Source organism: Athene cunicularia (genome assembly GCF_003259725.1).
Source record: "Athene cunicularia isolate RWA chromosome 17 unlocalized genomic scaffold, athCun1 chr17_part1, whole genome shotgun sequence".
NCBI lineage: Eukaryota > Metazoa > Chordata > Aves > Strigiformes > Strigidae > Athene > Athene cunicularia.
In genome coordinates, this window is record NW_020799122.1 from 2079849 (window position 1) to 2102339 (window position 22491).

At 53.3% G+C, this 22491-nt stretch overlaps 1 protein-coding gene across 1 annotated transcript in view; it reads right to left on the minus strand.

Annotated features, from left to right (window-relative positions):
* Positions 1 to 22491, minus strand: part of LOC113486578 (carboxyl-terminal PDZ ligand of neuronal nitric oxide synthase protein-like) — a 33156-nt gene that overhangs the window by 3585 nt on the left and 7080 nt on the right. Inside the window, exons 3-8 of the mRNA XM_026860641.1 lie at positions 5911 to 6003; positions 5184 to 5242; positions 3686 to 3794; positions 3147 to 3288; positions 2605 to 2765; positions 870 to 1037 (exon numbers count right to left, since the gene is read on the minus strand). Coding sequence (XP_026716442.1) covers positions 870 to 1037; positions 2605 to 2765; positions 3147 to 3288; positions 3686 to 3794; positions 5184 to 5242; positions 5911 to 6003 — 732 coding nt within the window. The remainder of the gene's footprint in view (positions 1 to 869; positions 1038 to 2604; positions 2766 to 3146; positions 3289 to 3685; positions 3795 to 5183; positions 5243 to 5910; positions 6004 to 22491) is intronic.

Genomic DNA, 22491 nt, shown 5'->3' on the forward strand with positions numbered 1-22491 from the left:
GGGGGGGGGGGGGGGGATGCGGAGATGGAGGATGCAGGATGAGGGATGCAGGAGGGGGGGATGCGGGACAGGGATGTGGGATGCGGGACGGGCCGAGCAGCTCCGGGATCCCCCGGGATGAGCCGCGCGGCGGCCATCGAGCGCCCCCTGCCGGCCGCAGCAGCCCCCCCCGCTTTCCCGGTTCCCTCAGCCCCGGTCCGGCTCCGGGCAGGGGGATGCGGGGATAGGAGGGAGGGTCCTTTACCCCCTCGGTAACGTGAAACGAGGTGGGGAGGCACCGGGTTCCCGCTCTGATGCCTGTTTGGGAGAAGAAGCACTCGGGGGCGGGGGGCTCGCTTCCACAAAATGGGATGTAACGGGTTCCAGTGGCCTTGTGGGGACCCCCTGGGACCCTGCCAGAGCCGCCTGGGCTCATGTGTGCAGCCAGCCCCACGCCTGCGGGTGCTGAGCTGTGCGGGAGCAACGCTGCGAGCTCCACTGCGAGTAACGCTGTGAGTAATTCTGCGAGTGACACCGTGAGTAACGCCACAAGTACTATGGCGAATAATGCTGTGAGTAACACTGCAAGTGATGCCGTGAGTAATACTATGAGTAGTGCTGCAAGTGATGCTGTGAGCAATGCTGCGAGTAGTGCTGTAATACCGCGAGTAATGCTGCGAGTAGTGCTGCAAGCTCCACTGCGAGCAATTCTGCAAGCTCTGCTGCGCGTAATGCTGCGAGTAATGCTGCGAGCTGGGCTGTGAGCAACGCTGCGAGCTCCCCGTCCCGCTCCCACCCCAGCACAGGGCTCCTGCCGCCGCCAGCCCAGCCTGGCCGGGGGCCGGAGCCGGGAGAGCGGGAGGGCTGGTGCTGGCCGAGGGGCCGCGTACCTGGGCCACGGCCACCTGCGTCTGCTGCTGCTGCTGGAGAAGCTGCTGCTGGAGCAGCTGGAGGCAGTGCTGGGAGGCCAGCGGGGTGATGGAGGCTGAGGAGCAGGGGCTGCCGGGGCTGAGCAGCTGCTGGGAGCTGGCCGGGTGGAGGGAGCAGTTCTCGGCATCCTGGGCACAAAGAAACGGGCAGGGTGAGTGCCCCGACCGGCTCAGGCTGGGACTCGGCTTGTGGTTGCCCACAGCACGGAGCCCAGCGTGGCAGAGCAGCCCCCGCACCCCTGGCACCATGGGAGCGTTGAGGGGGCAGCCCTGGGCTCCGTGTCAGGCTCTGCATGTCTACGTTATCCCCAAGAGTGTGTTTTGGGGCAACTCCTGCTCCCAGAGAGCCGGCGGGGCTGCATCATCTGTGTTTGGCCGCAGCTCCACACAGGGAGGGCAGGTCCCCAGGGAGGAAGCGGCAGGGAGTGACCCGAACACCCTGTCACCTCCTCCATGACGAGCCTGCCCAGGCTGGGCGGTTTCTTGTTCCCTGAAGCATTTGCCAGGCGCAGCAGCAATCGAGTGTCAGGGCCATCAAGGTACTCAAAAGTCTGCGGGGGTCCCAGCCCTCGGAGATAGCCCATGTGAGAAGGCAGCGCATGCACTGACCGATTTCCGAGCAGCTCCGGACGCAGCCGTGAGCCCCCCGCACCCCCATGTGGTGCTGAGTCCCGGGATCTACCAGTTCAGCCCAGGGTGGGTGTGCTCACAGCCCCCTCATGTGCCTTGGGACGGTGTGGTGGCCCCATGCATGGCTCACCTGGCCCCCCGTAGCACTGAGGGTCTCAGCAGGCAGCCCAGAGCTGAGCAGTGTGTCCCCCCCAGTCAGGCAGCTGCCCCCCCTGGCAGCAGGGGGTGTTTTAGGGCAGTTCCCCTCACAGGGTGCCCCACTGGGGGCTGGTCTGGGGCTGCTGCCTTTCCCGCACCCTGCCCTCCCCTGCTGGGGCAGCTCCAGCACCCCAAAGCAAAGCGCAGGGACACCCGGCCTGTCCAGCCACGGCAGCGAATCCCACGGAGCGCGTTTCACCGCAGCTGTTTTCAGCCAGACCCTGCGAGCGACACAATTGTGTGAGATGAAGCGATGCCATTCAGGCCGCCGGGAAGCGCTCGCAGAGCTCTGCAGAGGAGCTATTCATTATAGAGAAACCGGGGGCCTGCGCTGCCGGGGCTGAGCCCCCTCGGGGATGCTGATCCCTGGGTCTGGGGGGGGTGAGGGGAGCCGGGGGTTGCTGCCGGGGCAGTCGGATGAGTGACTGCTGCAGAGCGGCACTGGGGGCACAGAAATCCACCCTGTGTGGCAGGGAAATGGTCGTCTTGGCAGAGGTGCCTCCTCTTAGTTTCTGCCTGCTGTGTGGATGCTGCTGCGGGAGCAGGGTCCTGCCTCGCTTCTCCTTCCTAGCGCTGGGTGACTGCTCCAGCAAACCCCTCTGCCTGCACCCCTGGGCTCTTCCCAGTCACGTCTGAAGCCTGCTCAGCCATGTGGCGCAGCCCCGCTCCCAGCTCTCTCCTCTCTCCCTGCCCCAGGACACAGCTTAGCTGCCACAGGGGCTGCCACAGGGGCTGCAAGGGTGAGGAGCCAGGAGCGGGGTCTGCAAGGGGTCTCCGTGAAAGCCCCTCCAAATCAAGCCGTGATACAGTGACCCCGAGCAGAGGGACCCCAGCAGTGGCAGAGCACATGGACCGTCCCCTCCATTACCTGGCAGTTCTTATCCTTCGGGGCTTGCCCAGGCTTCAGCATGCCGAGGTCCCCCCTGGCAGCGGGCAGCTCTCCGGGTCCCCTCTCGGACACACAGATGCTGTCAGAGTCGATGCCAACCTCGTCTACATCCGTGATCTTGGAGCCCTTTATCTGATGAACTTCAAACAAGACGGATAAATAAACCCAAGCCCCCCACCCTCACTGCAGGATCGCAGCAAGGAGCTGCGGTGGCACCTCAGGGATGAGGTCAAGACTTGTTTCGAGTCTTGGTGTGCTGCGGAGGGGCAGGAGGAAGGGGCTGGTGCCTGCAGACCCCCAGCCTGATGGACAAGGGGGCTCAGCCTCTGCCTTCCGTGCCCAGGACGAGTGGGCAGACAGGGTGGATTCCCTGTGTCCCCCATCCAAAAGGTCCTGAAGCTTTGTCACTAGAGCTGTCCCACGAAGGACATGTCACCTCACAGCTCCCCACCCCAAGGCATCCCTGGTGCCACTGCTGAGGGAGGGGTCTGCCCGTGCCCCCCCGGGGAGCTGCATGTCACCTTCCAGCGGCTGCTCCTCGGCCGACTTGTCGCTGGCACCGTCCGCCTGCCCGTCGGCGTTCTGCAGGGCGTGCTGCAGGCTCAGCTTGTGGCACACCTCGAAGGCCTGGCCCACCGTGCGCACCACCCGCATGGCCTGGCTCTGCGGAGCGAAAACCCGCCTGCTGCTCAGCCAGCAGGAAAACGGGGAGCCTTCCCCTCCGCTCCCCGCCCCGCGGCTGCCCCACCTCCAGGTCTCTTCCCATGCTGGGGGGCTCCAGCGTTGCCCACCGTGAGACCTGACAGACGGCAGCCCCCGGCCCCCCGCTCTCGGAGACGGGTGCTCGCATCAACCCGTGGGCTGGGCCAGGCGGGCAGGAGGGGGCAGGCACCAGACAGGGTTTTGGGGGATGTCCAGCACTGGCATTGCCTCGGTCTCTCCCCGGGGATCTGCACCCTCCGACCCAGTGGTTATTGTGGCTCCTGCACGGGAAGGTGTGGGGTCCCTCGGAGACCTCTCGCCCGGGGCTGACCCAGTCATCATCCCCGGAGTATCCTACCTTCTTCTTCGATTTGAAGACGTTGCACCTGAAGGAGTTGTTAGCGCCGTCCCTTGCGATGTAACTGAATATTTTCAGGTCTTGCGAGTCGTGTGACACGTAGAAGATTCTAGGTGGGAGAGAGACAAAGGGAATTAAAAACTGAAGGGCGTCTCTGTCCCCCAGACAACCTCAGTGGCTCCCGTGTGTCCCCAGGACAGGCTGGCTCACAGCACCCGGGGCTGGAGGAACGAGGCGGTGCTGGTGCACGGCCCCTCCTGCAATCTTCAAGGCAGGAGACGATGGATTTAGAGAGTGTTTCTGGCTTGATGGAAAACCTTCCGGTTTCTGAAGTAGGCAAAAGGTTTTTAAAGACGCTGTGGGAGAGCTAAAAAAATCTATAGTATTGGAAAGCGTGGGGCTATTTTTAGCCCCAGCAATAAATCCCTGCCCAGGCTGCAGCGTGGCACAACTGCCTGTGCAGCAAATGGGTGCAGCCAGCCCGGGGACGCAGGCAGGTGGCACAAAACCCCACATCCCCTGGACGCCTCTCCCAGGGATGCTGAGTGCACTTGGAGGATTTCTCTCTCTCCTGTTCAGGCTGTCTCTTTGTCCTCCCTGTGCTGCAAAAACCATTTTTCAAGACCTTTTTATATGTTTGATTTAATTGGGTAGAAATGTGACAAGTGAGTTCAGCTCTGAATAGAGAAACCAAAGGGATTCTTGAAATGGTTTTTTCTTTTACTCTTTTCTGCCATTGGAATTTCTTTGTGTTGAACTTACAATTGGAACAATTATTGCTGATGTACCACATGTAATAATCTTTAAAGAATGCCAGAAGTGAGAGGTAGGTGTGCGGATAATGCATCAGCACGTCCTCTGCTCCTTTTCTCCTCACCAAGGGCTCTGACCCACAGAACTGGTGCTGGTGATCCCAGCCCTTGGGGCTGCGGCCCTCGGGCTCGTGGTGCACTTTACTCACTTGGCAGATCTAACAGCCTGGTGCAACCTCTGCTCCTAACTGCATCCGCAGGCTAAACGCCATCGCTGGGGTTGCAGAGCTTGGGGTCTCCAAAATACTCTGAGATCCCATGGCAGGTGCTATGGGAAGTCAGTGCTGTCTTGCCACGTCCTGTACGGGTTAATTCCCTGTAAGCACTTACACCTTAGAGTAAGGCCCTTCTTCAGAAGCACACGGCGAGCCATGCTCTGAAGGAAAACCGCGGGAAGCCTGTCTTCAGAGTTGGAATCAGAGAATAATTCAGGATGAAGGCATCTCTGGGGGTCACCTAGTCTAACCCTGTTCAAAGCAGACCCAGCTTCAAAGCTAGATCAGTCCATCTCACACTCAAAAATGTATGAAAAGGATTCCCCATCAGTGGTAATTTCGCAACCGTGTTAATTTTTCATGGTCCTTTGGAAAGCCAGCCTTGGTGGAGGTAACTCAGCAAGCAGGAGGACAGACACGTGTTGCTCAGGGCTGACTTGACCTAGCTGGTGCAAATCCCCTGCTGCATACCTGTACACGGGATCGTGCATCACCACCATCTTACTCTCATCCCAGGTCCACTCCTTTCTCTGTAAGCAGAGAGCAGAAACAAAACTACAGTGAGTCAAGTAGAAACTCCACCAGGGTCATGTGCAGGAACCCTGGAGAAGGGTGCGTTTGTCCCAGGCCAAAATCTGGGCTACAGTTTGACTGCAGGAGCAATGGCTGTTTCATCAGTATCTTGGCTAAAACCAGATTTCTTCAATCATTTATCATGTCTGGTCATCTGATCACAGCCTTCAGGGCTGAAAACGGTCCCTAAGATTAATTTATAGCCCAAATATGCAGAAAAGTAGCATGTTTTGGGGAAGACGGCTCTGAGCTAGGGCTTAGGAGCTCTGGATACAGCTGCTGGCTCGGCTCAGGGGCAAGCACAGCCTGGGCGAGGAGCTGAGGAGTGCTCAGCCCAGGCAATGTGAAAAAAGCCTACTGGTATTAACGAGAAAAAGAAACTATTTCCTGAAAGCTTGACATTTTTTGGTAGAAAAAAAAAAATCCTCTTCCCACGGTGTCATTTTCCCACTTTTTTCAGCAAGGTTTTGTTATTAGTTTGATGAAAAATGGAGTGTTTTTGTGACAATTCTGGGTGGTTTTTAAGAAAAGGCCAGTTTTGGTAGAAGTGTGACTATCCCGAGCAGCAGTAATACCCAGACGTGCTCTGGCCCCCAGTGCTCCAGCTGGGCTGGAGAAGTCTCACCTTCTGCTTCTTGCGCAGAATCACCTTCACCCCATCCACGGACACGATGATGCTCACTTTCTTCTTCTTAATGTTCTTGGCTTTGAATTCATACTGATGGGAAGAAAAGCCCGGGTTAGAAGAGAAGCTATATTGGGGGGGTACCTGGGACAGCGTGCAGTATTAGTGTTTTACATGAAAATGTCAGGTTTGTGTTTAATCCCAGCGCCTGAGAGAAGTGGGAATTTGTTTTATTCTGCTAAGAAAATCCATGTTGGGAAGGACCTGCTGCTGTAGCTGGGATGCTGGGCAGGATCCTGGCTTTGTCAGGCGTGTCCTTTGGGAGAGGAGAAGTGGAGCTCGATCCTCTAGACTACATCCAGAGGCATCGATTCGGGTCTGGGAAGAATGTCCCTGAAGCATGGGCCCTGCCTTGTCCGGCAGGATTCTGCACCAGAGGCTTGACAGGGAGATGGCACTTGCAGCAAAAACCAAGCAGAGATTTATGGCCTCTCCAGTGCCCTTGTATGTCAGCACTGCAGTGCAGGGGGAATATAAAATCACTTATGAATTGCAGGGAGGGCCAGATGGGTGGCAATAACGCAATTATACCTCAGTCATTTACATAATCACATTAACCTCAGTGGGCTCGGTATCTCTGGAGAAAAACCCAGCTCCTCACCTGCAGGTGTCTTCAGTCTGAACTCACCTCCACTTGTGTTCAAAATTAAACCGCTGGCTTTTAAATGTTGCTTTTGCTGACAGCTAGAAGCATTGCAGAGCCCTTCCACTCCAGAGACCTGTGTTTACAGCACTGATCCTTACTGGCCCCATTTTAGGCACTATTTTCGGCTTCCAGACACAGCATTTCCATACTCCATATTTTTCGCAGTCCCTATCTGAAATCCAGCTTTCCTGGGCCAGATCCTCAATTTATCTAAACCAGCACATCCGTTACTGGCAGTGCGGATATGAAAAAAAGCAATCCTTTGGATTAGCTTGATGTGCTGGAAAGCAGAGGTTACAAATCCCTTATTTTAACAGTCTAATAATGTCAAGGGTGCTGTAACAGAGCTGGGACTCAGCAAAGGGGACATCATGGGGACAAGCGGCCGCAGCAAGGTGATGAACGTGAGCGAGCATGACCGACCCAAGCCTCAACCTGTGCCTGCTCTGCCCTCACTCCCCGATGGCTCTTGGCTCTCTCCACATGCTGTTAGTTGTGGTCTACCAGAAAACAGGCTGTGGAGGGCTCTGGCCGTATCTTCCATCAGTCTGTCAAATTGGAAGCAGCTTCTAAGTTTTTCCCGCTAAGGTGCCAGGGTGGTGCAGCCCTCTCCGTGGCGTCCTGTCCCCCTGAGGACAGCCAGCCACCATGGAGCCTCCCCAGGGGCTGCTGCGCCGGCCCGGTGGGCTCACGGGGACGGGAGGTGCCCCCGCTCTGTCGCCAGCCCCCCTCTTTCCTGGGATGCCCCTGCTGCATCACTTTGGAGAATCAACACAGACTGCGTGATCTGTAGACACGGAGGACAAGGTGATGCCAAGCGGCGGAGTGCAGCCTGCAGCCTACCTACGCTGTGTAATTAGACATCTAATTAGAAATCTTATCTCTTTATACAGTCGGTGGAGCTGCAGGTAGCAACTGAGATGTTAAGAGCGTCTGGGCACCTCTTCCAGGAGCCTGAAGTTGAAGGACTCTGTGTGTGGCACCCAAGCACTGCGGAGGAGATCTGCATCTTTCCAGCTCCTCAGCACCCATTGTAAGCCACGCCAGCCTCACAGGCAGAAAACTGGGTGGCTTTCATGTTTATCAGGCTTTTGATGCTGCTCATTGAATTCTTAGCGCTCTGCAAGGTTTATGGTATCAGACAGATCCCAGATTAAACCATAGCCTTTTGATCTCCCCGTGAATTACTACTCTGAGACAAGCTCTTTAACAATCTATCTATAGCACCATTGTGTGTGAAGCCAGAGCTAAATTTGCTATACGCATTTTTTATTTGTAGGGAGGAGTGAAACGATGGGTGAGGCAGCGAGTGCCTCCTGCAGACTGCTGCGGGTCGGGGGGGACCCACGGGAGAGGCACACACATGCGGGGCCGAGGCCGGGCAGCCGAGCTCGCTGGCTTCTCCCACCCTGTGCCCGAGCAGCCCCTCGGTGCGCTGGTACCCCCCGCCCAGCCTCTCCGGGTGCTTCCAGCTCCGCCGGGCTGGAGCTTCCCCCTCCCCTACGCTCAGCCCCGCCAAACTGTTTCTCCTTGTCTGCTAGCATGAATGTCAATAAAACCGGGATAGATTGTTCTGCCTGCTAAAGAGCTATTTATCTTTCTTTATACACAAATGGCTGGGAAAATACTAGCCGAGCTTTCCAAGAAAGAGAGAGCAATACAGTGTATTTTCCCCTTGTAGCAACAGGGGTGCAATTACATTCAAACAAGGCTCTTTACTCAAAGGCTTTAAGCAAAGTCCAAGTCTGGATTTTGCAGAGATGCTTTTTCTTTCTCTCTTGGACAGAAATGAACAATTGGGAGCAGCAGCAGTGCATCGCCGGGTGCTGCCAGGAGCGATGGCAAGTCTCTGTAAACCCAGGGAACTCCAGCTGCCACCCCACACTGCCTCAGCCTGACTTCGGGACAGGTCCGGGGCTTCAGCCCCGAGCAGAACTGTACAGCTGGAGTGAGCTGAAGCAGTTTTGACCTTTGCAATCTGCAGGCAGCACCCTCAGGCTCTGCTCAGGATGCGTCCCTTTGCCTCAGCATCATCAGCGAGGCAGGAGGCCGATGGGTTTGCCCGTCGTGCTCGCCCCGTGCAGCTCGTGGCCGCTGCTGCATCCTCCCCACTGCACCAGCAAACGGCCAACGCACGCTCCCCAGTGTCCCAGTCAGGGCAGAATTAGCTTGGCCTGAAAACAGTTAAAACTCATTGGGCCCCAAAATCCTCTTTGAAGGCTCAAAACCCTCAAGCAGCGGGAGCTGTAGGATGGCCCGGCCCTGACCGGCTGCTCAGCACACGGAGGGTAACGCCGGCTGGGCGAGGGCACCGTGCCCCGAGAGCAGGGCTGGGAGAAAGCCCCGCGAGCCCACGCTGCACCAGCTTGGATTGGACTCTCTCTCCATCTCTACACATAAGAGGCAGATGGGCTACAGCTTCAGTCTTTTAATTGCTTCCTATCAAGCAGGAATCAGTATTTTAATTAACCATGATTTATATAAAGACAAAAAAGCACATGAAAAAATGCACTCCAAGACAGCAGACTTTATCTCCTATAAAAATGTTCATGCTTAAACCAACACACATCTGAACACGAGGCTCCTGGCTAACCTGGCACTGTCGTCAAAAAGGAAAGTCGTCACTGATTTTTTTTTTGTCTTACTATTGAATTGATGTGAATTTTTTTTTCAAAATTTGTCAAGGATACTGACAAATCCAAACCCACACAGCAGTGTTCATCTTCCCTGCTGCCTTCTGAGATTTGATCTTTATTCTCCTGCTGCTTGTGCTATCCTATGGGTGAAAGCTTTCCAGATGTTAAAGGATCAGGAGTTGCCCTTACAAGTGGCAATTCGGCAGGCAAGCCTGGCAGCTTTCTTAGCTATGGAGACAAGATGGGACATTTTATAAAAAAAAAATCAGGTCAAAAAAGGGCAATGCATCTCATTAATTTAGCAGCTTCATTAACTCTATTTCTGATGTGTCTGACCTGGAATACTTTCCATTTCTGCTTTTAAATCCCTGTGTTTAAGTCCTTGCCTTTCATACGGTCCCACATACTGTTGGCATGTAATATTAACCTACCCAAGAGCTAAAGACTGTATGACTAGAAATGTTAATGGCGCCGTGTAATGCATATTTCATCTGATAATTCCACCCAAGCAGATATAAATTACACATGCAGTTACCAGCTTCCATCTGCTGATGAAAGAGATCGGCTAATGCACGTTGGAAATCATATGCAGCTTCCAGCACTAAGAACAACTTGCATGAATAGAGTTATTCAAGGAAGCAATTCTTAATGTGATTAATTACTGAAGGTATCAGGGCCTTCATTATGCAAATGAAAACTGTCATAAAACAGTTTGCACGTCTTAGAGGCAGCCTCTGTTTCCAAAAAATGCATCTTCCCCATTAACAAAGAGCAAAGGGCCAGACCTGAGAGCTGGCAGAGCCAGGACACGTTCCCTGCCAAGGTTCAAATGGTGTTTGCTGCTGTGCAGCTCGAGTTGTATTAAGGGAAATCAAGGCAAAGGCTCTCCAGGTTTTTAAACAGGAGTACATCAGTGCTCCCAATTGCTGCTGGGTATGTACTTCGTTTGAGTGCCCAAAGGAAGATGCCACAGACTTGGAAATGGATGACTTCTTCCTGCAGCTGGAAATTCTCCAGGCAGCCCTTCGCCCACTGCCTGCCCCCAGCCTCCCCTCGCCCCGTCCCGCCCTGGCAGGCTGCAGGATCTATGTGTCCATAAACAACCCCACAACAATAAGCAGTCCCAGCCCCTTCCCAAACCTTGCCTGCCGGACAGACACGGGGAGCATGGCGATGAGGAGGGGGAAACCTGCTCAGCCCTGCGCCCCAAGAGGCAGCGTCACCCTGGCAGGACCCACTGGTCCCTGCTCCTGCTCCCAGGCTGGCACACGGCCGTGCGGGAGGCATCCTTCACCTGCTGCAGGAGGCACCTCCGACACCGCATGAGCACCATATGTTAGGAATTAAAGCCCTGATGAATCCAGGTATCTCAAGTTTAGGAATGTTATTAATTTCAAACCAAACTGACCCAGGGAGCTTGAGGACAGGGTGTTATCTCGACTGCTGTTTGAATTAATGCTGCTTGGAGTGCTGCTGCTTGGAACTGATGCTACAGAAAACTGAGCTCCTCTCCCAGCGCGGGCAGCTCAGCCGATCGCCGGGTGCTGCCCGGGAGCTGACAAACGAGCAGCCGGTTCCCACACCCTTTGGCCCGCAGGCTGCAGTCCTGCCTCCAATCCCCCCATGTGTCACCGCGGCCCCTTCTGCATCACATCACACCTTCCCGCCGGGCAGCAGCTTTTCCACCGGTCAGCCACGGCCTCCAGCTGGAAACCGCTGGGTTATGGCCTCTCCTTTGTTCACCTTGGGAAGCATGTGCCTGTCTGAATCCTATGAACTCCCAGTGCCCGGCGGCGGGGCGCACGCTCCCGGGGACGTGGCCGGTGTGAATGCGGCTGGGCATAGTCTGGGCCTGTGCTGCAGTAACTGGGCAACACGGACACAAAAGCAACGCAGGAAGCAGTGGAGACCAGGAGTGCACCTCCTGCCCAGTGGAAAAATGAGAATTTATGATCCTTGGAAACATAAAACTGTTTAGTGGAAAGCAGAAACCGAAGGGGGAGTACAATAGGCAAAGAGAATGCTGGCAACATACCCAAAGTCTTTTTTTCTCATTTAAATTAGCTCCTTCCACCATCCAACAAATTCTCTGTAGATACCACAGATCGCTCCCCACACAGTGAGCTGAAGGGGGCTGAGGAGCTATCACGGCCCCGCTGGGTTTCTGGGAGTCCCTGGAGGGGCAGCGAGGAGATGTGATCACAGTTCATCCCACAGGATTTATTTATTTATTCCTAGTTCTGTGCTCTGGCAGCAGTGTAGCTGCCTGCACAGCCAGGCAGGACTCGGGCTTCTGCAATGATGCAGAACAGCACTTGCAGGTCTGTGAGCCCTGGAGTTGGGGCTGGGGTGCTGGGATGTGGCTTCAGCCCGTCTGTGGGGAGCAGCTATCTGTCCACGCGTCTGCGCCACGCCACGGGTCAGGGCCTACCCTTCGCCTGGCCCAGTGATCCCTTCTCTGCTTTTCCAATTCCTCTCAGGAGCTGGTTGGTCAAGAGCTGAGTTTGCACATTTGAGTACAACCCTCTCTGTCCCCTTCCTAATCCGAGCGCAACCTCTGGTGCCTGACACCGTGTTCTTTCCCCTCAGCACCAGCTGTGAGGTTCAGGACCACAGCGAGGACCCACCAGAAGGTCCTACCAGGCTCTCCTCCCCAGGACTGGGTGCACTGGTCCTTCTCTGCCTGGCAGTTCATGCAGATAACCCCCCCAGAGACACGGGCAGGGGCCCCGGCTCAGCGCACTGTCCCTGCAGAGCTCCACATGCTCCTTCTTCGAGGAATTAACCTGAACCACAGGCTCAGCCTCCACACAGCCCACCCTGCAATGCCCGTGTTCCTGACCACAGCCTGAGCTGCAGAGACCTGCTTACAGACTAAGCTTTGATTAGTCTTGGCAAGAAAAGCACCACGGGATAAACTAACCACAGATGATTTATTGATGGGGTTGCTGCGGCTGGCCTGGAGCTGGTGCCCTGCGTGCAGCAAAGCTGCAGATACTGCTCAGGTGCAGGAGCTGGAGACAACGTGTCACATAGCTGTGAGGAAAGGATTAACAGGAAAATTCAGCCTATGTGCACAAAATCTCCCTAGCAAACCACATCTAAGGTACACAAAAATCATCTGCTTGGCAATGCTGTCTTGGCCAGGCAGACAAGTAACTGCTTTTTGAGAGCTGAGAAGTGGAAGCAGAGGTACTTGTAGGTTATCCAAGGGGCAGAGGATGGACTCCAGGATTATGGAGTCACAGGACAGCCCTCCTGCTCCAAAGCCTCCCACCAAGCCCAGCTGTCTTGCTGGGACCATCTCTCAATGAGCTGTGCTGACAGCTCTGACTCTTCTCACTTTGGCCATCCCACAGCAACCAGCTGTGAGGTGTTAAAGGTCCTAATCAGCCTCACCTGGGCCCTCTGCCCACACCCCCACCCATGGGCCTCCATTTAAGCTCAGCTCTGGGCCTTCAGTCCTTTCTTCAACTCCAGTGTAGTAGTGTTGGGCTTTAGCTCAGCCACAGCCATGCCTAGCCATGATCCCAACATGAAGACTGACTTCCCAGCTTAGCCTCGGACCCGTCTCATCAGTATGGACCTGGACTCTTGGTTGAACCTGGCTACTCCCCAGGGTCTCTGCTCACCTCACCCAGGTATGATAGGATGGGGTCCTCCCTACCTGGTGAGGCCCCTGTCCTGCCAGCCATGTTATCATGGTTGGCTTCTGGCTCCTTCTCCGTGAGGGAGCAAAGCCACCCTCGCTGCTCCCTGATGCCAGGGCAGTGTGTGGCCCCTCACAGCTGCCTTGATGCAAGGAGATGCACAAGCATCTCAGTAACAAGGGGTCTGTTTGCTAAAGCCTTCACTAATCCCCAGCCTTGGTGGTCAGCCCCTCGCTGCAGCTAGAGCTGAGCAGTGCTGTGCATTGTGGCGGGGAGGAAGGATGGAAGCCAGTGAAGAAACTGCAAAAACTTGAATTAAGCTAAGAAAATATTTGCATTTCTGGAGTCTCCTGTTTGGCATTGTCAGCACTCTTTTAATTGGTCTAATCTGCAGGTCTTCTTGGACCCGTGCCCCACTGCCCCTCAGCCAGCACAAGGGCACTTCAGCTGCGTTTGGCTCGTTCCTGGCTCAGCTCACAAATGCAGCTCCAAAAGTAGCTTCTTGAAAGTTGCCTGTAAATGGAAAAGGGCATGCGAGCTTGGCCCTGCCCTCTTGTGCTGGCTCTGGCTGTGGTTGAGGTCTCTGCAGAGATGCAGGTGTTTTCTGTCTCCCTCTAGGATGCCCTTTAGGGGACAGGGGTTTCTGGAAGAGGCCACACCAGGAATGCTGGGCATGCCTGGCCTGGCTGCCTCCTGCTAACTCCTGGTTTGGCTTTGGAGATCCTCGGGGGTGATGTGTGTGAGTGAGGCCACAACAATGCTTAGGGACTAAGAGGGGAAAAAAAAAATCCCTTAGGAAGCAGTGCCAAGCATCAGCCTCCTGCAGGCTTTTGGAAGCCAACAGAGAAGCAGTTTGTCGATAACAGAGCAACCTGTGGATCCAGGCTCTCTTGACACTCCTTCCCCATACAGCTTTAAGGCTCTGGTTGTACTGAAACAAAGCACTGACAGGCTGCTTCAGCCCAAACAGCCTGTGTGCCCTCTATGTCCCCTTGCAGACACCCTGCCTGCTATCATCGGAGACGACTCCTGCCTGTCACCTTGGTGGAGTGAGTGTTCATGGAGAGACTGAGGTAAACGAGACTCCAAGCACTGCTTTGGGAAAACTGTTCCTTTCAGGAAAGGAGCTGTACAGCTTGGCAAAACATGCCTGAAAATTTTCTGCTTATATAAATATTCAAAACCAGCCGCACTGGGAGCTGACTAATCTGAAGACCTTTCCTGAGCAGGGCTTTCCACGCTTCAAATTGTTTTGCAGACATGAACCCTGAGCTATAGCTTTTCCAGGAGGTGAGCAGACATTAGTCAGAGTCCCAACATGGGAAACTGAGGCTGGCTTGTTCACCAAGAGTTCACCTGGCAAGTCAAGGCAGAGCAGAGAGCTGAAATCAGGAGTTTCCAGCACCCACTCACAGTGAGGATTACACATCCCCACTGCATGTACAAACTTGTGATCCCCAGCGGGGCTGCAGTCCCCGTGGCCACCCAGCAACTGAAGCAGCTCAGGACCCTGTTGCACCCTGTTGTCTTGAGCCATGCTCCCTCTGACTGAGAGCCTATTTACAGTGTAGTTGGATTTGGAGAGAAACACTAATCTGCTCCGTAGTGTGAGGATGGAGAAATGCAAGCAGGAACCCACCTCTATCCGTAGGAGTTGAGGTCTGCTCCTCTGCAGCAAGGTGCAGGTAAAGGTCTGCCTGATGCCCCCCTGCTCGGGAGGGCTGGGATCCACCAGTTGTACTGGATGGCCTGAGAAACACAGGTTTCTAGGAGGGCTGCCCTAACTGCCAACAGAGAGGGGGGTTGCTGTGGGTTGTGCTTCAGTTTGGTCATTAAACCTTTGAGAACCTCCTCCCACTCCTCTGTTTGGGAGAGAAGCTGTGGGGCTCGGATGGGGCGGGCAGGAGGTTGTGAGGATCCCACCTCTGGCTGCAGCAGCTGGAGGTTTGGCAGATAAGGGGGAGGCAGGGGAAAGAGCTGCCTTTTATCCAGGTCTCCTCTGCCTTCTGAGGAATCCTGCTTTCTGAGGCCCTGCAAAGCATTCAGATGGGCACGTTAATACAGACCTTCCTCTTCATCCTCCTTCTCCCAATCTTCAACAGATCTTACCCTTGGAAGGTCTCAGACTGTTGGAGTCTCAGGCAGCCTTTAAGGATAGCTCAATCTTTCCATCTAAAGGTGAGGTGGCAAAGGACAGGGTTGGAGTTTATAGATTCCTCTGAGCCAGTCAGAAGGATGTGGAGCAAAAAGCGGTCAGAGTTACACCCATGGGGGAGAGCAGGGCTCCTGCAGGTGATGGGAACTGGTGGGGAGACCAGCAGTGGCTCTGTAGTCTTTTCCACCTCTGAAAACAGGCAGACTGTTCTGGAACACAGCTTCTTCATCTGTTTTTAAAAAAGGGTGGGATAAAAGCAGCCTTTTCACTGCCTCCTCCCTGTTAAAGAGATACTGTGCTACTGCTGAGCTCCATCCCATGAGGCAAAAGCAGCCTTGCAGCCCAGCGCAAGGTGACATCATCTGGCCTTTGGTGCCTCTCTGACAAAAGCACCATTGTGTGGCTGTCACTTCCAGGAACCCCCTGCTGTCCCCAGGTTTAATGGGGAGCTTTCCCACACACAGCCCTTCAGTCCTTGTCTCACCATGGCAGGCCAACCCCTGCTCACAGGCAAGCTGGGTTTTATTTTCCTCCCTACCTCTATTCATTTTGCAGGAGAAAACAAATTACCTTTTCCGTCCGCAGTGCTTTGGATGATTAATTAGCTTCAGTAATGAAGTAGTGTCTTGGGACCCCACCCCGATGGAGTCTCATGTACCAGGCACTGATTGCACATGAACATGAAAATGATCCCTACCTCAAAGAGCTGCTAGGTTACTGCAGATAAAAAGTGCTAATTTCATTAGAAGCAGGTCAGATTCACCTGAAATAACCCTTAGAAGTGAAACTGCAATTAGACACTGTGATACCTTCGAGTAATTCTGTATTTCCCTACAAACATCAGTTTCAAGAGACCCTGCAGAGCTGGTTTTATACACACGTTTTGTATCCTAGTTGCCCTCCAGTCTGGTATGTAGGACAAGAGGCAAGTTAGAAGACTGAATTGTTTTAAACCTTGTTCATCAATGTTCAAACCACAAAGCTCAGAAGAGCAGGAGCAGGCTCAGAGCTCCATGGAATAACGTCAGCCCCCTGACATGGTTGTGGGAAGGTAACAGAATATTTTGTGCATCGGCTTCTCATCCACAGAGCAAGGATGTTCATTTTCTACCTCACCCATTCAGTTGTTCTGGTTACAGCCAGTCCCCTCTAAGTGACAGCATCTAGTTGGCAGGGCCAGGCCACCAGATAGTGTTCCTACAAAGACAGCAGCAGGGAGCAACTGAGGATTTTTGCTGCTGGCTCCAAAATCCCTATTGTACATTTGGTCCCCTCGCAGCGCTGCCTCTGAGCCTGACAGGTCGCTAAGGAGCAGCACCATCAGTGAGCTGCAAGAGCCCTGCAGTGGGAGAGATGCTCCTCACTCCCTTGCTCTGATGGCTGAGCTGGGCAGGGAGGGAAAAGAGGGGCTGATGCCCTCAGAAGCAGGAAGGGGAGATGGATGGGGTGATTAACAGGACTGCTTTGCTCTGTCTCTGGGAGCTGCTGTTTATTCTTTGGACAGAGAATAAAAATTGAAAGCCAATTTTTAGATCTTTCGTGTCTCTTCACAGGAGGGTTTGTTACAGCTGTTCTTCAGGGAGCAGAGCACCCGTGCAGACCACGAGCAGTCTATGACCACGGGAGCTGGGCAGGACCCACCGTGGCGAGACTGTGTGTGGGGTGGGGGCTCCAGGGCTGCTTCACGAGGGCCCTGGCAGGGGCTCACACTGGCACAGCACTGCCAGGGAGAAATCCTAATCCTGCTGCCACGCTGAGGCTCTGACAAAGGCAGGTGCCAGGATTGCAGGCCTCTAAATAATGCAACACTTCACGTTTATGTAATGATGCTATTTCAGTGTAGGTAGTCCAAGCGAGGGAGGATGGCAAGAGGCGAAGGCAGCGCGAGAGGCAGGCTGGGGGAGCCACGCTCGGCGTGCGGGGATGGGGAGGAGGTGCCAGCGCTCCTGCGCCTCAGTACAGGCAGGGGAGGTCAAGATGGAGGGGGCAGAGGAGGCCCAGGTGTTCAAAGCGGTAAGTATGTCAGCCCAGCCCCTGCTCCCAAGAGCCCCAGGTGTGACCTCCTGTGCTGCTCTGCTTCCAGCACCCGTGCTGCTCTGCAGCCAGGAGAAACCGTGTGGCTGCAGCCTCCTCCTTAGAGCCTCTGGGACTTCAGGATGCGGGAGAGTGATGCTGAGCACGTCCGCCCGCGGTGGATACTTCTCCAAAGGAGAAGGAGGAATCTAGTTTGCTGTTGAGAATCTGGAGAAGCTACATCTGCATGACGAGCACCTGCTTTTGCTAAATGCTGCAGGGAGGGACCATCTCCTGGCTTCTAACTTGCTATCACACACCATATGCATCTCGGGTGCCATCCCCCAGCTCTTGAGTCTTGTGGTTTCTCCTAGCCACCCTCTAAGGAAATTAGCATTTTCCTCGCGTATCTACAGCAGAGGTAGGAAGCTGGACTTGGCACCTCTAGCTTTGAGCAAGCAGAATTCAAGCTAGAACGAAGACTTGGGTCTCCATTTGTATTCAGAAACAGCACTTGATTACAAACTAGACCAGAATGAAAATGTGAGGGATGCTGAGCTGCCTGGTGTGCTGCTCTGTGCAGACCAGGTTTCATGCCTCCTTTGCTAGGTGCAGGCAGGCTTCATTCTCTTTCACCCCAGAGAGCTCTTTGTTAGCTCAAGCCCTGGGTGCAGCTGAACCTTTCTACTTCTCAATGCCAGCAACTTTCATGAACAGCCTTGCTATGTACTGGTCTGAGACAGAGAATGAAATAATCTGCTTTATTCCCAGGCAAGGAGACTTTTTCTGTGTAGCTGTTAATACTATCGATCTCCAACAGCTCCACTTGAGAAAACATTTCTTAGAGAAAGCTCAGTGACTTGGCCTCCAAGCGCTACACAGAAACGATGTGTCTGCATCTGAGAGCACCGACTGTACAGTAATTCCAGCCAGAAACTGGCCTTTGAGCTTGGAGGGGGTCAGTCACCGTAGGGCCACAGGGACTGCGAGTGTAAGGTCTGTTAGTAAAGACTTGGCTTGCAGTACTGGAAGATCCTGCCTCCTTAGTAAAACCAGCAGAGTCAGGTCTGATGCTTAGATGCAGCTATTAAGAGGGATTTACTAAAGCACACAATTCCTAATTCCCATTGACTTCAGAAGAAATCTTGGTTGCTCTTAACAACATGCAGAGCACAAATGCCTTTTGAAATCTGCCCAAGAGCTCTTGGACCATGTGCATTCCTGGAACACAGCAAAAGCGAAGCCAGCAAGAGCTCACCCCTCTCCTGCCAGGCTGCCCCTGGGCAGACGTCAGTCGCACCCAGGTATTACCCAGATGTGAAGCCCTGAGCAGAGGCAGGCACAGCACGGCTGGCATGCTGCTTCTCACCAAGTGGTCCTTGGGTAGAAATTATTGACTGCTGATAAAATTGCCAATAGGCCACAGTAACCCTTCTCTGTGGCAATCCCTAAATCTAAAGGAAGGTTCTCTGGGTTCTCCTCAAATTGTCCATAAAATCTTCTTCAAATTTGGAAACAAGACTCTTGCTATAAGAGAAAGAAAATTCAACTCTAATTGTGTCATTTCCAAACCTCCAGAATATTATGCAGTTCAAGGACTCCTAGCCTCAAGGGAGCCACTGAGGTTAGTGAATCATGATGACAGAAACAGTCTGGGTTTAGATAGTGGGAATTATGGATGAAGAGGGTTTTATGCTATCAGTATTTACTGTCACAGAGGTGTTGTAATCAGAACTGTACCAGAGCATCATACAGCCAAGGCAGAGGCAAGCAGCCTGGGTTGGGCTTCCAGGCTCTTGTACAAGAGGCCACTGGAGGATTTGTCAGTTGTCTGCAAGCTCATGGTGCTGGGCAGGGTACAGAGGCATGCCAGGGTCAGCTGGGTATGCAGCTACTTCACAGATGGGTAAGTAAACATGAACAACAGCCAGCCACAAAAGCAGCAACAACGAGTAGGAACCCACCTGGCTGTTCCCTGTCCCCCTGCTCAGCAGTGACCAGCAGCCACCCTTGGGGCTGATGCTTGGTCCCACTTTCCTGATGCCTGCTCTGCTCCTCAGTGCCACTCCTGGTGTCCCTGGGCTAGCAGTGCTGTCAGCAGCTGGGTGCGGACCTGTGGCCATTAATACATCCCGCACTGCTCGCATACAGGTCAATGATTAACCACAAATGGTGTTTGCTGCCCCAGCTCACAGCTTCTCCGGCTCTTGGCTTGGATGTAAGGAAGCAAGACAAGCAGGAGACCAGTATTGCTCCAGGGGGCAACAACATCAAAATGAGAAAATGTGCCTGTGCTGGAAGTTTGGGCCCCATAATCATTAACAGCAGGAGCACAGGCTGCAGCAGGACTGAACTGGTCCGTGATGGCTTTGGGATCACTGACCTCCACGAACTGCCTGTGGCTCTGCGGTAGGTACAGGGCACTTGGAGGGGCAGCAGGTTTGATGGCAGACACCAGCGTTTGGACCAGTTCTACCAAAGGACCCACATGCCTGAGGAGTAACTGTGTGCCTTATGCCCTCCTAGAGCCAGCTGTAAATGCTTTGTCCTCCATCACACCACATCTTGTCTTAACATGTCCCACTGCTCTTCTTCCCGTGAAAAAATAATTTGCTTTCAGAGAGAAAATCCTGGAGCTCGGAGGATTTGGTGGGATTCCTGGAGTGTGCTGGCTGTGTGGGCAGCAGGGTGATGCAGGGCCCTGGCCTGTGATGCTCTCTGCAATGCAAGGGGCCCCATCCTCCCCTCCAGCAGACCCACTGCCTGGCAGTATCTCTGCAGCAGCAGAGTGACAGAAGGATGGAAGAAGGGGGAAGTGACTCAGGTGTCCTGAAAACAGTCAGGCAGTTGCCAATTAGTCCAAATAACCCATCTGGCCCAGGGAAAAGCCATTTAGAGAATGTCTAATCACTGCTGCAGGAAAAAAAGAAAACCATTCTGTAATGCCTTTGAAAAATCCCTGCTCCCTCATCAAAGTATCCTTTCCGTTTATCACAGAGTTATTTGGTCAAAACCTGAAGTAGCTTGTCGACGTATTATACTGAGTAGTGCCTATTGTTTGCCTTCAGACCTTATTTAGTGCAGAGCAAAAGCAGAATGAAGAAAGCAAGTGTAGAACCAAGCTATTGTTGGCAAATCTTCATTTACTAGGCAGAATTCTGCTTTGTGGTCACGGTCCTTCAAGGTTCCCTCTCCTCAGAACACTGAACCGTAAAGTACAAAGGCCCTTGCATCCGACAAAGTCCAGACACCATCTACAACAGCACCTGCTGCGGCGGCACTAGCTCTAGCCCTCCTCCCGTGTCCAGTGGGGACACGCTTAACCCAAGAACCAGACAGGCTGAGCTCAAAGCATGAGGTTACACTATAGCTACAAGCTGACTTTTTTGAATTTTTTTTTTTCCCCTGCACATTGATAGCTTCACCCATGTGACAGGTTTAAGTGCTTATTTTCACGGACAATTCTATTTTGTTCCTGGTCCTGAAACTTGTCAACCTGCTCTAGTGGAAATCAATGCCTGCACTTGTACTGGCAGCCCAGGGAGGGTCTCTACTCCACCAGCACAGCAAAGGCACTCCAGGCCATGGGCAACCCGTTCCTGTGCCCTTGCCCATGCACTTGCCGCTCAGATTAAGGCACCTCCTTGTGCTCTCTACCACCCTGGTTGCCATCTCAGTCACATTTTTTCAGGCACCAGTCAAGAAGCGGCTTTGAGTTGTGGCTGATTGTTCTACGCCAGAATGTAATTTGAAAGCCATTATACTTCATCTCCGTAATACTCTACAACCAGTAACGTAATTGTTGAAAAAGCTACTTTATTTCAAACTAGATAAAAGCTTTGCAGGGATCTCATACACTGATATTTTAGCTTGTGAAATCAAATGCTTCAGTAATATAATAATACTGTTAAAGCCACTTCATTTTACAATTAAAAGGTGCCTACCTCATAGCCAAGATTTAGGATCAGACAAAAAGCTCTGTCTTGTTCTATTTAGTACTAACATTTTAATTTAGCTTTTATCTGTTTAACCGCTGCTTTTATTAGCCTTCCCCTAAATTCCAATCCATCATGACTCTTATGCAAAACAATATTAATATGCCTCACTAGTTCCACCCCCTCGTTGGAGAAGCCATCCAGTTTTCAGTACTCTGAGGAAGGCATTAAAAGGTCGCTGTTGCTTAGAGATGGCACATTTCACTGACTGATCCCTCCATCCATCTGTTATCAATCATACGTAGCGCACTCGCTGAACAGGGTATAAGAACTGAGGCATCTATAATCACCAGTCACTCCTCAAAAGTAGGTCATAGCACGTGGCTACTGAAAAGGCTCTAAACTGTCTTCTGTAACAGTGGCCTGTATTGACAGCTAGACCAGTCCCCACCCATTTCAGCTCAGAAGTGGCAGAAGATAACGAATCATTATTCTGTGGCAAGAAGTCCAGAGGTGATTTAGGGTTGGAGATGAGCAGGGTGGAAACCTGCAAGAAGTTAGAAGTCATTGGGGTGGCTCTGTGACATGGTGAGCCATCCCCCAGCAGTGAGCAGAAGGCTGGATTCTCATGTAATCTCAGAGGTGTTTATTCCTCTCCTCCTACTCAAGGCGGATGAGCAGGGAGTAGTCAGTTCTCCACCACAGCCACACGATGCCGCCCAGAAACACTGCACATGACGCCACTGCAGAAACATCTCATTAAGACCTTCCTCCCTTTGCCTTATGATAATATAAAGCAGAAACTGGATAAAACGATGTGACGTTAGTCTGAGACACGGCAGACCCAATTCTTCTAGAAAAGCAGCTTCCATGTTTTTAAAGCCATTTTTTCAGTTCATGAAAATTAAATTTTCTCTCAGGCTAGTAGAGCAGCATATGCATGAAACACGCTTGAGCCTGCCAAGGCAACCATAGACTGGAGAACATACAGAGAGAGGCCTAAGGAGCTGCACCTGCATCACCCATCGTTCCAACCCCAGCCCTCCCCCTTCCTTGGGCAAGGGACCTCTGGGACATCCAGTCCCACCTGGTGCTTTGGCTAATTAGGGCTGCAGGGGCATACTGGGAAAGGGGAGAGGTGGTAAAACTCAGGGGCAGGGTAGGGAGGTGAGGTGGGAGCTGGGTGAGGAGCAGGGGTTGAGAGGTTGAGGCTCTGTGTTTCTGTTCGTTGTCAGAAGAAGTGGAGTGGTGAGGACCCCAGCAAAGGAGTAATAGGAAAGGATGTGAAATCCATTTTACTGTGGAAATGGGCTAATGCGTGCGTCTGGGCACAACAGAGACCCCTGCAGAGCTGCTGACTAGATGCTAATTAGAGCGTTCGGGTCTAAGGGCCTCTGTCTCCGCGCCCAGATCTCCCTCTCTTGGGTAGGAGGAGGCAAGAGGCTTCCTGGCATGGCTCAGCTGGACCCTCAGAGCGTGGTGCAGG